Raw genomic sequence first — 15,523 nt, forward strand, 5'->3', positions numbered from 1 at the left:
TAATCATTTCTACTTTTTTCTTCCTCTTATAAATAGCAAAAATGGTTTTCAAAGAGCTCTGTACTAAGGAATTCTACAAAGATCTAAAAACAACTAAAATATTAACTGAAAAACTGTGCAACCACAGAGAACCAAAACTGTTCAAAAAAACCAAAAGGACTGACAGTCTTTAAATTTCGAAAGCTGCTGGTCTCAGGTGTTGCTGTAATAATATTGGTCCACCACTGGTAAGATATGAAATAGACCCCAAATAAAAATTTTATACTTAGCTCTTAAAATGTATATAAATTTATATTTTTTTTAAAAAAATCTCAGTATGAAATAATATTCTAGAAAACCATTTCTCACTTTCCTAACTCCTCCAAAGAAGGGTATTCTTGAAACAGCGACACGTGTAGGAAGGAGGAATATGGAGATAACAGAAAACAAATAGGAGTCACAGCACAGAAAGTGTAGAGGTTGGGTAATGCAACAAGGAAAGAAAGGACAGAGATTATATGCTCCTTGCTTCATTAAAGCATCTGTTTTTTGTAAGCAAGGCACTGACTGCAATGGAGGGAAGAGGATCTATCTGTCTTTAGAGCCCAGCTTCTCTATCAGGTCCTGCAAGGGTGCCAGCTCCCGTCGGTCAATCAGGTTGAACTCCTGCAGAAACACAGGCAGACTGCATAACCCAAAAGAAATACAAAAACATCATCCCTACGTGGCTACTACTGAAAGGCAACAAATACCACTTAGTCTCATCACAATATGAACATTTTCAAATCTACAGTGCTCATTCATTTAAAAAAAAAAAGTCTGAAAAATGAAAGCTACACCTGCACAACATCATTTCCTTTCTGTTGCCATCACTGAATACAGTACTTAAAGAAGATTCAGAACACTGAACATCGAGGTAGCAGTCACAGTGAGAAGCAAGTGTGCAGGTGTGACATTTCCTTTCGTCCCACCTGCACAAAGAAGATGAAGTGTTTGAAGGAGGTGTTCAGGTGGGCCTCCTCCTGGAGCTGGATGACAGAGTCAAAGTGTTGGTGGTAGATGTGGGCATAGACCCGAAACAGGCGCTTCAGAATGGTCTTTGCCACAGACATGAAATTCTTGGGGAAAGGCACACCTGGAAAGTAAGAACACAGCTATGTGAGACCAAACTGGTAACTGGTAAATGACATTCCATTAATTCTCAGTAACAGCGACACTTAGTAAGAAATACTTTACAGGTTTCTACACTTAAAGGGCCTATTCTTCCATTAAATCACCCTGTTAGGTAGGGGACCGTTATACGGGGGTTACAATATTATCATTTCTTATGGAGAGGATGAAACACAAAAACAGAACTTCTATGGCAAGCAAAAATCACACAAATGAGAGAATTACTTCCCCATATTCATAAACACTGCAACAGATAGCCAGAATCTGAGAGATGGTGACCATCTGTCATACTTATTGAGGGAAGTGTGCAAAAGTGGCAGCATTATACGTACACGCCTGTCACAAACAGAAGGAAGAGACTGCACACACCTATACACTACCATTCACACGTCTGCAATAATCTAGAAATGTTCATGTTTTGGAAAGAACTGGTACTTTAACAAGGTGCCATTAAACTGATTTCTAGCCAAGACATCATTACGAATGTTAAAAATGTTTATTACTCGTTGAAATGACAGGGGGCGCGGTGGCGCAGTGGGTTGAACCGGGTCCTGCTCTCTGGTGGGTCTGGGGTTCAAGTCCCGCTTGGGGTGCCTTGCGGCAGACTGGCGTCCCATCCTGGGTGTATCCCCTCCCCCTCCAGCCTTTCGCCCAGTGTTGCCAGGTTAGGCTCTGGCTCCCCGCGACCCCGTATTGGACAAGCGGTTCAGAAAGAGTGTGTGTGTGTGTGTGTGTATATATATATATATATATATATATATATATATATAAATAATACACAGAAACTGAGTATACACTTCAACAGTGGTACAGACAAGAAGATGCATGAACACAGAACATCCACATGTATATTTTACGCCATCTCATACTAACCAATCTTGGAGGGAAATAGAGTCTCATCATCCAGCTGGTCCTGCACCCAGGTCATGAGGTAGTCAATGTACTTGGGGGCAGAACACTTAATGGGTTTCTTTATGTTTGTGCCATCGGCCCAATGGTACTCATACCTAAGAGAGGAAGACCTAAAGGTCAGTGTGATACATACAATGGATACATTCCTGATCGTAAACTAATGGTGACAAAACTTGCCCTCTGAAGCAGTTTGGCCTAAATGTAGTGTAATTTCAGCCATTAAAGTCAGTACCGTACTACATTTGTGCCCGCAGACTGTAGAAGTTTACAAATTAGGCAACACACAGAGCAAATACAACACAAATATACAAATAACACCAAGACATTGTATAACAGAAAAGGAAAATTAAACATTAACAGTTAGAAGTACTTAAAGTACTTCATTTTAACATTTTTCCTTCATGAGGAAAAGAAAAATTTTGTGCAACAAGCTACAATAAATCCAGACTGGCAGTTGACACCTTCAGCATGACTTAACACTTTTTTTTTTTGTTCTAAAACATTAACTACATCTTGGCAGGATTACCTGCCACATATACTGTGCATACATATATTTCTGTGTGAAAAGGGAACACAACACCACTGAGGTCATGCAGATACTCCTATAAACAGGAAGTCAGCTCAAGCCTCTTCCTCAAGATTAGAGGACAGAAATAGAGTGGGAAGAGGAAGACGGCACAAAAGAGGGAATAAGTGCTGAGACAGGACAGAGCTTTACAGTGGCTCCACAAGCGTTCATTTACCCTAAGGAACCACACATTCGCATTCGTATAGCACTGCTCTGCACTCACAGCTCTCGCTGAAGAAAACGTGTCCCTGACAGAGGACGCCTTTCAAGCCTACCCCAGGTGAACACGGGCAGGACTGCAACCTACCTAGGCCCGGCCGACATTACGGGACAGCTTATCTCTGTGCAGAATTCAGTGATGGTGCCATACAACATGTTTATTTGGTTGAAGAAGTCTACAGCTGCAAAACACAGCAAAATACAAACCAGTGTCATTCTAAACAGCCGCACAGGGAATTAGAGCAATGGCAGAAACGCCATGTGACATCACAGATCCGCTGGGCCCCAGACTCACTGTTGACAGCGATCCACTCGTTGAGGTCCTCCCCTTCGGGCAGCATGACGGCTTGCCGTAGGTTCCCACTGCCCAGTGTGGCCTCCGCATGTTTCAGCAGCTCATACTGGTGCGAGCCCTCAGGGATGTTCTTTTTTGGCTTGAAGGTCTTTGACGAGCGGCTACCACTGTGGTGAAGAGACCAAGGAAGGGAGAGAGATCAGATAGGTTTGTCTCAGATATGATTTCATTTACATTTATTCATTTAGCAGACACTTTCCTCCAAAGCGACACACATCTCATAGAAAATAAAATTTGTGAATTACATTAGAAGAAAGAGAGCCTTAGTGCAGACATGATTCTTAAGTTACTTTCCACCATACGAACCAATGTACATCGCACAAGCAGCTGCATAAAACTTTATCCAAATACCATATTTTGTGCACGAACTGGCCGTGGTAAGGTTGGTCTTGCAACAAATGAGGTTGGACACACCCAGTAATATCAACAAAGCCTAAAGATTAAATGAACAACTTTATACATATATACACACACCCATCGCTCACATAATGGGGTACCAAACAACAAAAATTACAACGTCTTATGAAAATACATTCCCTTTTTCATACAATGGACTTAATACTCAGTACTATGGTATTTCTGCCTGTTAGTCATTTGATTTCCAGATACTGCATGCCCTGCGTGCAATCTTAACAGAGATGCAGGAGAGAGCAGAACCACACACGAATGCCGTGAAAACCACACAGATGATTCGCAACAACAGTTACTGGTTCAGAGCAGTCATTCAACATGAAAAAGCAAATATGGAAAAAACACTCATGGAATCGTTTAAGAAAATGACGGAATAAACAATATAGAGAAACAAATCATTCTTAGCATATGGCAACGGGGAGAACTTCCTATCGCATTGAATCTCAACCAATTACAACCATCAATGCATGTCAAGAGTCAATACTATTAATGTTATTTCTTTTAGCTAATGCTTTTCTCCAAAGCAACTTACAATACTAAGCTATTTACAATTATTTACACATTTATACAGTGGAGTCATTTTTACTGGGACACTTTCTCATAAGGAGAGTAATTACAGAAATAAACATGTAACTATTAGAAATAATAACTGACATTTAGGGTTCTTAAAGAAAGCAAGACTGAGGATGGAGTCAAGGGCTCTAATCCATTTTTATCTCCATAGAAGATGTACATTTTACCTTTCCCATCAGACTTTATCTGTACAATTCTGAAACATAAGGTGCAGACAATGTCCTATAAATTATAATCATACTGAGGCAATTAGGGTATCGCATAAAAGAAAAAAAGCATACTTTAAAAGAAATTGCTCAAATTAGCAGGATTTTGGGATTATTTTTTTTATTTATTTTTGACACACTTGGTCGCTTTCTAAGGAGAAACTGATTTTAAAATTGACACATTTTGTCCATTACGATGGCAGGCAGTGCTTTGCAACAAATTTGTATTATTTTACTTTACTGTCCACCTGTCCAAGTCACATATCAGAATGATTCAACCTCACTGACTATGAATATTTAAGATAATAACCTATCCAAGACAAGAGGACAGCCATTAATGCCAAGGCCTGAGGTATATGGGAAAATGTTTTTATCTGTGATATTTACAAAATGGTGACTGTTGAGGGATAACAGTGTGCTGTTACTTGACACAGGAAAAGTCCAAGAAGCTGATTGTCTCTGGCAGGGACGTATTCTTTGGACTAAAACTCAGGATTGCTAGCCACAATCATAGAAACAGTTTTAAACACATGAATATCCTTACGCTAATGTAAAATGCAGTGCGCGGTGGCGCAGCGCGTTTGGCCAGGGCCTGCTCTCTGGTGGGTCTGGGGTTCAAGTCCTGCTTGGGGTGCCTTGCAACGGACTGGCGTCCTGTCCTGGGTGTGTCCCCTCCCCCCTCGGGCCTTGCGCCCCCTGTTGTTGGGTAAGGCTCCAGCTTGCCGCGACCCCGCTTGGGACAAGTGGTTTTGGACAACGTACGTGTAGTGTAAAACAAGCCTTGCATGCCTTAATCTCAAATGAAAGATCATCGACATACTGTCATTCTTTTCTTACTAATACACAACACCTGTAACACCAGTGTCCATGTACTTTGCAGAACAACAGAAACAGGCTGTGGTTGTAGGAATGTTCTCTTTACATTACATTTATTCATTCAGCTGAAACTTTTCTCCAAAGCAACTTACAAAGTTGAGCTACCAACAATTATTTAATCATTTATACAGCTGGGTAATTTTACTGGAGCATTTTGAGGTAAGTACCTTGCTCAAGGGTACCGTGAACATTTGGTGATATTCAAACCTGCGACCTTTTGGTCTAAAGCCAGCGCTTCACTACTAGCTGCCCAGTATATATCATAAACATTCATGAGCCAAATTATCAAAATGTTTCCATTCAGAGTGTACCTTGCCTCACTCGCTATGCCTGGAAGGCAGACCCTTGACCACCAAAGCCCTGCATTGGCCAAGTGGTTGATGAATAAATTCATATAAATGTATATAATTCAAAGAGAAGCTAAGATAATTTTGTTGCAAGGATAAAGTAAGTTTGTGTTGTCACTACCATGCATAACAAATACCTTTCATTTTTGTACTTTAATTTCTTTAAGAAATACCTAATTCAACACGGGGGGGGGGGGGGGGGTGCAGTGGCACAGCAGGTTTGGCTGGGGCCTGCTCTGTGGTGGGTCTGGGGTTCGAGGCCTGCTTGAGGTACCCTGTGATGGACTGAGCTCCAGTCTGGGGTGTGTCCCTTCAGCCCTGTGCCCTGTAGTACCAGGTTAGGCTCTGGCTCACTGCAACCCTGCTCAGGACAAGCAGTTGTTGAAACTGGTTGGTTGGTTGGTATTATTACAAAAAAATAATAATATATAAAAAGAGCATTCTTACATTTTCACGCTAAACTATTTTCACTCATTTCTAAACCTTTTTTGCTTTTTTCCTTCTGTACCCAAGAAACACTCATGTTTTTGCTTTCTAACCAAAAGAAAATTTTCTGTAAATAAAAGTCACTGACAAAACACACCAAGTCAGTAATAAACATAAGTGCCTTGCAGCAGCATTTCCAGCTGCTGTTATCATACAGTAGACGGAGTGGTCCAAATCAAATGCACTGACAAAGGCATCTTGCATGACGTCCAAACACGCACGCACGCACGCACGCACGCAGTGTGAAATCACTTATCCGAAGCAGGGTCACAGCGAACAAGAGCCGAACCCAGCAACACAGGGCACAGGGCTGGAGGGGGACACACCCAGGATGGGACGCCAGTCCATCACAAGGCACCCCAAGCAGGACTTGAACCCCAGATCTACCAGAGAGCAGGACCCAGCCAAACCCACTGCACCCCCCACCCCCCAATGTCCAAACATTCCCAGCTAAACCATTCAGCACTGTGTGCATTTAATAACCAAATTATGAACACAGATGGAATGGGAAGATACAATAAAGTTGATGGGACAGCAGTCATAAGTCTAGGTTATTATAAATTGAGAACTATCTATTTTCAATCAGTAGATTTTAAACAAAATGAGTCAATTCATGGGCAGGACAGCCACTGTTTGGCAAGCCGCTATAATGAAAGATCAGTAAAAACAAAGTTAAAGCACAATACTGTTCTGGAACGAGTTTCCTCAAAAACAGCATAAAAATAAGAGAAGAAGATAGAGGAGGAATTTTTTTTTTTTTAAAAATCGCTAGTCCTGCTTTGCAGTCATTATGCTCTAATTTTGTATATCTTTAAATTGTATTGCCCCACTGAAAGTTTATCTAATGAGTAGTACGAGTTTAGTTTCCATTACTGTGCAGCAGAACACATTTGTTCATCATGTGTAGACTGGTCCACGAGGCACACCATACCGTGCTGTGCCCAAACAAGCCCCGTTTCCTCCCTACCCACTCACCAAAGTCACATGAAACTAAATCACATCACAAGTCCATATGAGCACATTCACGTGTTGCTGAAATAGGACATGCGACACTAATATCTCTGCAAAAAAAGAGGCATACTGTCTTTAAATTGGCAAGTAAGTTTCAATCAGCTCCTGCACTACATACATAATACAGATGATCCCCACTCTACAACACCATATTGACTAAACAGAGTTATACTTACAGCAAAACAACATGTGGTGGGACCATACTGTTTGCAACTCTTTTGTTTGTATCTCAAAAGTTACATTTAGCACTAAGCCATAATTTATAAACATTTAATAGGGTTTAATGAGATTAGGTTCTTTATAAACCTTGGGTAATGACTGGTGTCCCCACTAGGGTCTACTCTGCCTAGTTTAGAACTGTATGCTTCAGACCACCATGACCCTGCCTTAGACCAAGCTGTTACAACAGAACTGAGCCAAAGCAACTTACAATTATTTAATCATTTTTACAGCATGGAATTGTTATTGCAGTGAAAGAGAGACTTGGATATACCACCCAACCAACAACCACTTGCCCCGAGAAGGGTCGCGGGGAGCCAGAGTGTACCCCAGAGACATTGGGCATCAGGGTGAAGAAGTGGGCACACCCTGGATGGGACACCAGTCCATCGCAGGGCTACAACTAGTTACCCTGGCACACACCTGGGTAAAAGGTACCAGAGCAACTGCAGGGCAAGCACCTTGTGCAAGGGCACTACAGCCAAAGGCAAGGAACGAACCAGCAACCTTCAGAGCCAAAGGCAGCTGGTCCAACCACAACGCTACCAGCTGCCCCCAACTTGGACATACCTAACTAAAAAAGTAGAGTTTAAACTACATTAAAAACTAAATTTCAAAAGGATGAAAAAAATTCAAAAATTCATATTTATTTACACTGTTCACAGATTTCAGCATGTGTCTTCCTGTTCTGAGCAGCGGTAATCAGTAACAAGCAGATCCAAGCTATAAAACCTGTGGAAGCAAACTGGATAAAGGTGCTCTGGTTTTGCTGGGGTGCACTTTACTAGCATCTGTGAAAATACAGTAGGTCTCTGACTTGTGAAATTTCAAAGAACATACTTGTCTCCATTAGAAATTTTATGGAGAAGTATTGTGTATGGGGAGTGAGTTAGCACAGCAAGTTTAGCTGGAGCCCGCTGTATGGTGGGTCTGGGGTTCGAGTCCTCCTTGGGGTGCTTTGTGGCGGCCTCCCATCCCATCCAGGGAGCATCCCCCCCCGCGTTCAGCCTTGCACCCTGTATTGCTGGGTTAGGCTCCGGTTCGCCATGACCACCCTCAGAACAGGCAGTTGTAGACATTGTGAGTATTTAGTATTTCTTTCTCATAAATTGAGCTAGTTTATCAATTTGAATCACACACCAAAGCTTCACCCAATTCTCCAACAGTCATCATGAATAGTAAGCACCTCTTTGTCAACATTCTACTCTACCTGTGGCAACGATTCTTTATTGGGCCTTCATATTTATAATGGGTTATAAATACCCAGATAGGGGATTGACAACACAGTCACGGTGAGAGAGAGACAGTTTGTGGTACCGCAATGTTTCATATCCAAAAAACCTTTTTGTTTCCTCTCAGACCAGAGAGCTGTTTGGGTTGCTGACATTTACACATATTTATTCATTCAGCAGACACATCACCAAAGCAAAATACACAGAACAACAGACAGATGAAAATACACATGATTCTCAAAGTACAGCGTTTCCTCACATTACCAAAGCAATGTGCTCCAGAAAAAACCTTTGTAATGCAAATTAATGTACTGACACTTCAGCTCTATTCGCGTCCTTAAACTTATAATTAAGCGACCACTAAAACAACATGCACGTTTCAGGGTTTATGTTTTTTTTTTTTTTTGCATTAACAGCCACAACAGTAAAGACAAATATGTAGGAAAAATGTTAATTTCCACTCAGTGAAGAAACTGACATGTGGTGTTTCTCAGTGCCATGTTTGTGCGCATGTGTTTAAAAGTGTGTTTGCCTGCTTTTCCTCTTTCTTATAACATCGCAAAGATGAGAATAGTGGATAGATGTTAACCAAACATGTGCCCACACCAAGTGCTGAGATGACTGCCTGGTACCCAACAGTGCACATGCCTCATCCATGAGCATAAAGCAGCTTTTCAAGCACAAAAGAGGCTACTTTGTAACCACAAGAAATTTATGTAAATAGCAAAGTGGTGTTGAACAATTTTCTTTATAAAGGCAAGATTTCATAATTTGGATGCTGATACCTCAGGGGATGAATGTACAGTAGCTGCATGTAGCATACAACTAACTGGGTAACTGGGACCAAGAGTAGGTTCATTAAGTTCATAAGTAGAGAACTCACTATACAGGTCACATTCACTCCGTTACAAACATAAATTTTAGGATTTAGATGCATACAAGCAATCCATCTTTTTCATCTTTTGCTGAAGATGCCAAACACACAGCACTGATTCACTAATTTCTAAAGGTACCAGGCATAAATGAACATGAAATATTTTGGGTTGAGGGGGAGTGGTGGTGCAGCGGGCTTGGCCAGGTCCTGGTTTCTGGTGGGTCTGGGGTTTGAGTCCCGCTTGAGGTGCCTTGTAATGGACTGGCGTCCTGTCCGGGGTGTGTCCCCTCCCCCTTCAGCCCTGCGCCCTGTGTTGCCGGGTTAGGCTCTGGTTCGCCGCGACCCCACTTGGGACAAGTGGTTTCAGACTCTCTCTGTGTGTGTGTGTGTGTGTGTGTGTGTGTGTCATATGCATAAATCTACACTTTTTGGGGGGGGGGAAAAAAAACTGTACCAAGCAAGACCCCAGTAGCACACAAGTCCAACACAAATTATAAGCAAACGTCAAACTGATCCCCCACAGACATGGATAATTGGATGCAAAGCATAAAAAAAATGCTTCACCCACTACATCTGATATTTATCTTACAGTAACGATTACAGAAAAATACAGTATTTGCCAATTTTTCCAATTCTAAATCATAGCCATTTCACTAATAAAATAAATGTCACTTACTGCATTTTGGTCATTTTTTGAGGATTCTATATGTACATTATGGTAACAGTGAAGGTTTAGAAAAAACAGAGGCTCCTCACCTTAAAAGCAAAGTGGAACCAGAATTCTCATTATATAGCAGTTTGACTGAAAACCCAGTGTCACTTATATATATATATATATATATATATATATATATATATATATATATATATATATATATACACACACATACACACACACACACACACACACACACACAGTCTGAACCGCTTGTCCCATACGGAGCCGGAGCCTAATCCAGCAACACAGGGCATAGGGTTGGAGGGGACACACCCAGGACAGGACGCCAGTTCATCGCAAGGCACCTCAAGCGGGACTCGAACCCCAGACCCACCGCAACCCACTGTGCCACCGCACCCCCGTGTCACTTTTACCACCATGATTAATAAAAGTTTAACAACAGACATACCTTAATTTATTTACTGGTTACATTCTAGACTAAAGGTCTCACAAATAACTATAATAGCTAAGAAATACTTTCCAAGATGTTTTAACTTATTTTCCACTTTGAGTTAGATGACCACTGAACCTAAAGCACTTGTCACTTGTGTGGTGTGAAACAGCAGAAAGGGGAAAAAAAAAAAAATCCCTCATGTAGGTGATAGCAAACGTCATGATTACGAGAAACATCTCGAAAAGTAAATCATGAGAACGATGCGGATTGATGGATTAACTGCACAAACACAGCACTTAAGAACAACCCCTGGGGTGTCAAGGCTGTTATTGTGGGGGTTAAATGAGTTCACGTGTCCTATAAAATCAATATGTATTAAAAATAAATTAGATGGAAAGGCAAACATAGCACTAAAAATATACCCGGACCCGGGTGTCTACAACCGTCGACGAGCAGCATGACGTCACACCCTGGGGAAGGGGGGGGGGGGGGGGAAATTTATTAAAAAAACGGAACAAATTCTAGTTTTCACGGCACAAACGCAGCACTTTTGGTTCGCATTACATTTATTCATTTAGCTGACGTGACGCTTTAGCGACTTACAATGTGATCAATGTAGGTTAAAGTAATACAGCTGGGTAAATTTACTGAAGCAATTTGGGGGGTAACGGTAAGTACTTTTCTCAAGGGTACTACAGCCAGAGATGGGGATCGAACGTACAACCTTTGGATTCAGAGGCAGTAGCGCTAACCACTAGACTAGCAGCTGTGTCCCGGTTGTGCTGCTTGTTGCTAAATAGTTTGTACTGTACGTTCCAGTACAGTTATTTTCTTCAAAAAAACCTTAGTTTGTCATCAGCAATTGAGAGATTTTTTTTAAAATGTAGACAAACTTTTGTTGCGCAGTAATAAGACACCTGTCTGTAAATTTTGAGTTAATCATTCAACGCATCAATCCGGGTTTTTACTCAAAAGAGACATGGACCGGTGACCAACGCCGGTCACAATGGAGACCAACTTGACTGCGGAACAACATACATACAGTGCGGACTGTGCTGCAGCTCCGCACACACGACGACACGCGGGCAACGTTCAATTAAATAAACAACCAAACAACAACGAACCTTTTTCAAAGTACCCGTTTTACCTAAGCAGGAGCTCTAATGCTGCAATTCGGTGTCAAAAGATCTTTACAATCATTCAATGTGTTACAATCACACACTTTTTCATCAACACAACTTAACGCCATAGCATCATAGACCCACACGCGCACGGACCGTCTTCTGAACTCATCAATGACAAACAAAGTGAAAGGAGTTCTTCAGGTTCATCTCCCGACTCGAGGACACGCATACAACACACAAGCGCGCCCATACACACACCGTCTGAACAGACATCTTTTTTCCTCCTCGCGTGTTTCGGAAACTGCTCTAGTTGACACAGAGGACGGAAAAGAAGAAAACGAGATTCTTCATTTCTCCTTTCCATACGTACAATAGGAAGCTCATCGCTGATCTCCAGTTAACTCCGTTCCGGACACGAGGCGGGGAGAATCATGCAGCAAGGCCGCCGGAGACACTCGGAGTGTATCGCAAGGGCTGCCAATGACGATCGACGCTAAAACGAAACTTCTTCCGAACTTGAGCAACTGCGATTTTCGTTGTTTTCCACAGTCTAGTCGCTACGCCGCGAGGCGAGAACTTCAATCGATTGCGATATCGCGAGATTACAGTCGATCGGGGGGCGGGCGAAGATAGTCCCACCTATAAAAGACTTTTAACTGCTCGTGTTATACTATCTAACAGAATTAGAATACAAAGTGAAATCCTAGTACCAAAACTAAAGGATATACATATTAATAAGGAACTGAATATTTTGATTACTGAAATGTATCCCATTTAATTATCAAGTCATAAAAGCTGAATATATCACTGATTATTTGGAAACGGTGAAAAACGCAGCTTTCGTGACTCTATTATTTATTGCAAAATAAAATATGGATATTAATGAACATTACATTAGTCACAAAAGCTGTGTGTTTCACTGGTTATTCGGAACGGCTTTAGATTCCCTTCTCAAGTTGTTAGAACAAATTATACTTTTTCAAATATGTTTTTAGAAGCACTATTGTATTGCATAATGTATTTTTTCTTCGTCCTCCCGGACTCTACATACACTCAAAGCTTGTTAGATAATTACATTTACTTATTTAACAGATGCTTTTCTCCAAAGTGACTTCCAATAAACTATGTGTAGTGTTGTCAGCCCACACAGCTTATTCACCAAGGTGACTTAGACTGCAAGATACACTACTTACAATGGGTCACTCATCCATAAATCAGTGGAACACACACACATTCTGTCACTCACACACTATGGGGGAACCTGACCAGCATGTCTTCAGACTGTGGGAGGAAACCGGAGCACCCAGGGGAAACCCACACAGACACGGGGAGAACATGCAAACTCCACACAGACTGAGCAGGGATCAAACCCATGTCCTCTCACACCACCCAGGCACTGTGAGACAGCAGTGCTACTCACTATGCTATTATCCCTCCTGTGTTAGTTAATTAGCTATTAATTTATTCAATTATTTGGTGTTTCACAATAAAAGGGGGAAAATTTATTTATATACAAGACATTCCAAACTAATTATGAGTATTTATGTGTAGGAGTGAAGTACTTTACTGCAGATGGATTAATAGTATCATATATTGTATGTGGAGCATATATGTACACTATTTACAATATTGTAGCGTCCCCCCATGGAGCTACTAGAAAGCGGCTCAGGAGTCGGGGTAAAAGGAACATGCTCTTTATTCAACACATACATGTCTTTCGCCAGCAGTCTTAACAAAGACGATTCAGACAGTACAAATGGTACAGAACACTGGAGAATCCCCCTGGGTCACTCCCAGCCCCCCTACTGCACCCCATGGTTAACTCTCAAATGTATCGCTTATTCATATAGGTGCCAAAATTACTAATAGTAATTTTGTAAATTTGTAATTTACACCTTGTTTCTTCTTTCTTTATGTCCTTTTAATTTATGTCATGGGCTACTGGGAGGATTCACAGAGTAAGAATTTCATTGCATGGTGTAACAGATGTAGGGGTGCAGTGGCACAGTGGATTGGACCGGGTCTTGCTCTCCAGTGGGTCTGGGGTTCAAGTCCTGCTTGGGGTGCCTTGCGGCGGACTGGTGTCCTGTCCTGGGTGTGTCCCCTCCCCCTCTGGCCTTATGCCCTGTGTTGCCGGGTAGGCTCTGGTTCCCTACGACCCTGTATGGGACAAGCGGTTCAGAAAATGTGTGTGTGGTATAACAGACTGTTTACTGCACATATGACAATAATCTCTTGCTAAGAACAGTCAGGGTCACCCAGCTTGTGACACAAAAATATTGTAATGGCACTGAGGGGAGTTATAGCAGCTTAGTGTAAATAGTTGATACTAGTGTTCATGTATGTACGTAGTTGTGTGTTGTGCTGATTGGTTGTCGTTCTATTTATGTGCAGTGTTCAAGAGGGGAATTCTGGGGAGATCGGGGGTAGCCCCTTAATACAGCAGTCGCTACCTTAGTACTGTACTCCAGTCGGAATATACCGAGACACCAGGCAGGACAGTTTGGGAGCAATGCAGTCTGATGATTGTGGACAGAACTGATAGATGGATGAAGCAAGACACAAGCATAATATCTTCGCTATAAGAAGAACCATGGCTGTAAAAGACAGATTCAGATAATTAAAAAAACAGGGATTTTGTTTCGACTGAGGGACTCGAGCAAGGTCAGATAAAGAATCACAGCTGTATAAGGACCTGGTGAACACAGGAACTGCTGATCCACTTCTACTCAGCTGTCATTGAATCTGTCTTGTGCACTGCTATAACTGTCTGGTTTGGCTCGGCTACCAAATCGGACAGAAATAGGCTACAAAGGACAGTCAAGACGGCTGAGAGGATCATCGGTGCACCCATGCCCACCCTTCAGGTCTTGTACAAGTCCAAAATGTAAGCGGGCAGGCAAAATCGCAACTGATCCCGCACACCCCGGACACAAACTCTTTACCCTTCTCCCCTCTGGCAGGCGCCACAGAGCACTGTCCACCAGAACGACCAGATACAAGAATAGTTTTTTCCCTTAGTCCATCACTCTCATGAACAGTTAACACTCATACTATACGTCTCCTTTCAGTGCAACAATATCCTATCACTTTTGTAATTCTTATTTATTTACATTTTTTGTATTTATACTATTATTTATACTCTCAACAGGCCATACCATAATACAGTACTTCACTATAGTAGGAAGTTGTAACTCATGTGTAAAACGAAATCCAGTTTCATTCACTAGAAGCAATGCTGGCTTCGGCTGATGGGAAACTGACTAAAAATAACATGACATTTGACTAACAAAACGCTACACATCAGTAAAAATTGTTTAGAAGAAGTGTACATTTTCAAGTGTGATACACAATATCATGTTTTTAGGTCTCCATGAATCCATCTATTTAAACTTTAGACTATTGAGGAACGTACCCAGAACACGGTAATATATTATATTCCCACACTTCGCTACCTCACCGTGTGCCTCGTGTTACTTTATCGGGTTTTGTATAAATGAAAGGAAATATCCTCTCCAAAAGATAGCGTACACACTTACTACCCCTGCACACGAAGACACATGGTACATTGCTTTTACGCTGGAATAACTATTAAAGACCCCCAATAAAGCTACTTCCTTTAAGAAAAATTGCAGTTAATTCAACCACAAACAGCACAACTACCGAATTTCTGCCGTAACTACATCGTACTGCTACAAACTTCAGCACAAACACCATGGTCCGGCATTCCTACACGTCTTTCAGCCAGAAGGGGCGTGGCTGTGACGTGTGGGCGTGGTTGGAGGCGTGGTTAGAACCGGAATTGGGGGAGTGGTTGGGGCCGCAATGGGGGGCGTGGCTGGAGCCGGA

At 41.9% G+C, this 15,523-nt stretch overlaps 1 protein-coding gene across 1 annotated transcript; it reads right to left on the minus strand.

Annotated features, from left to right (window-relative positions):
- Positions 1-12,261, minus strand: mob1a (MOB kinase activator 1A). Its single transcript, XM_018752806.2, has 6 exons — positions 12,045-12,261; positions 3,144-3,310; positions 2,937-3,030; positions 2,023-2,156; positions 951-1,114; positions 1-645 (listed from the first exon to the last, which is right to left on the minus strand). The coding sequence occupies exons 1-6, from the start codon at positions 12,056-12,058 to the stop codon at positions 568-570; spliced, it is 651 nt and encodes a 216-aa protein (XP_018608322.1). The 5' UTR covers positions 12,059-12,261; the 3' UTR covers positions 1-567.
- Positions 12,262-15,523: the final 3,262 nt, after the last annotated feature.

The sequence above is a fragment of the Scleropages formosus genome, chromosome 1 (genome assembly GCF_900964775.1).
Source record: "Scleropages formosus chromosome 1, fSclFor1.1, whole genome shotgun sequence".
NCBI lineage: Eukaryota > Metazoa > Chordata > Actinopteri > Osteoglossiformes > Osteoglossidae > Scleropages > Scleropages formosus.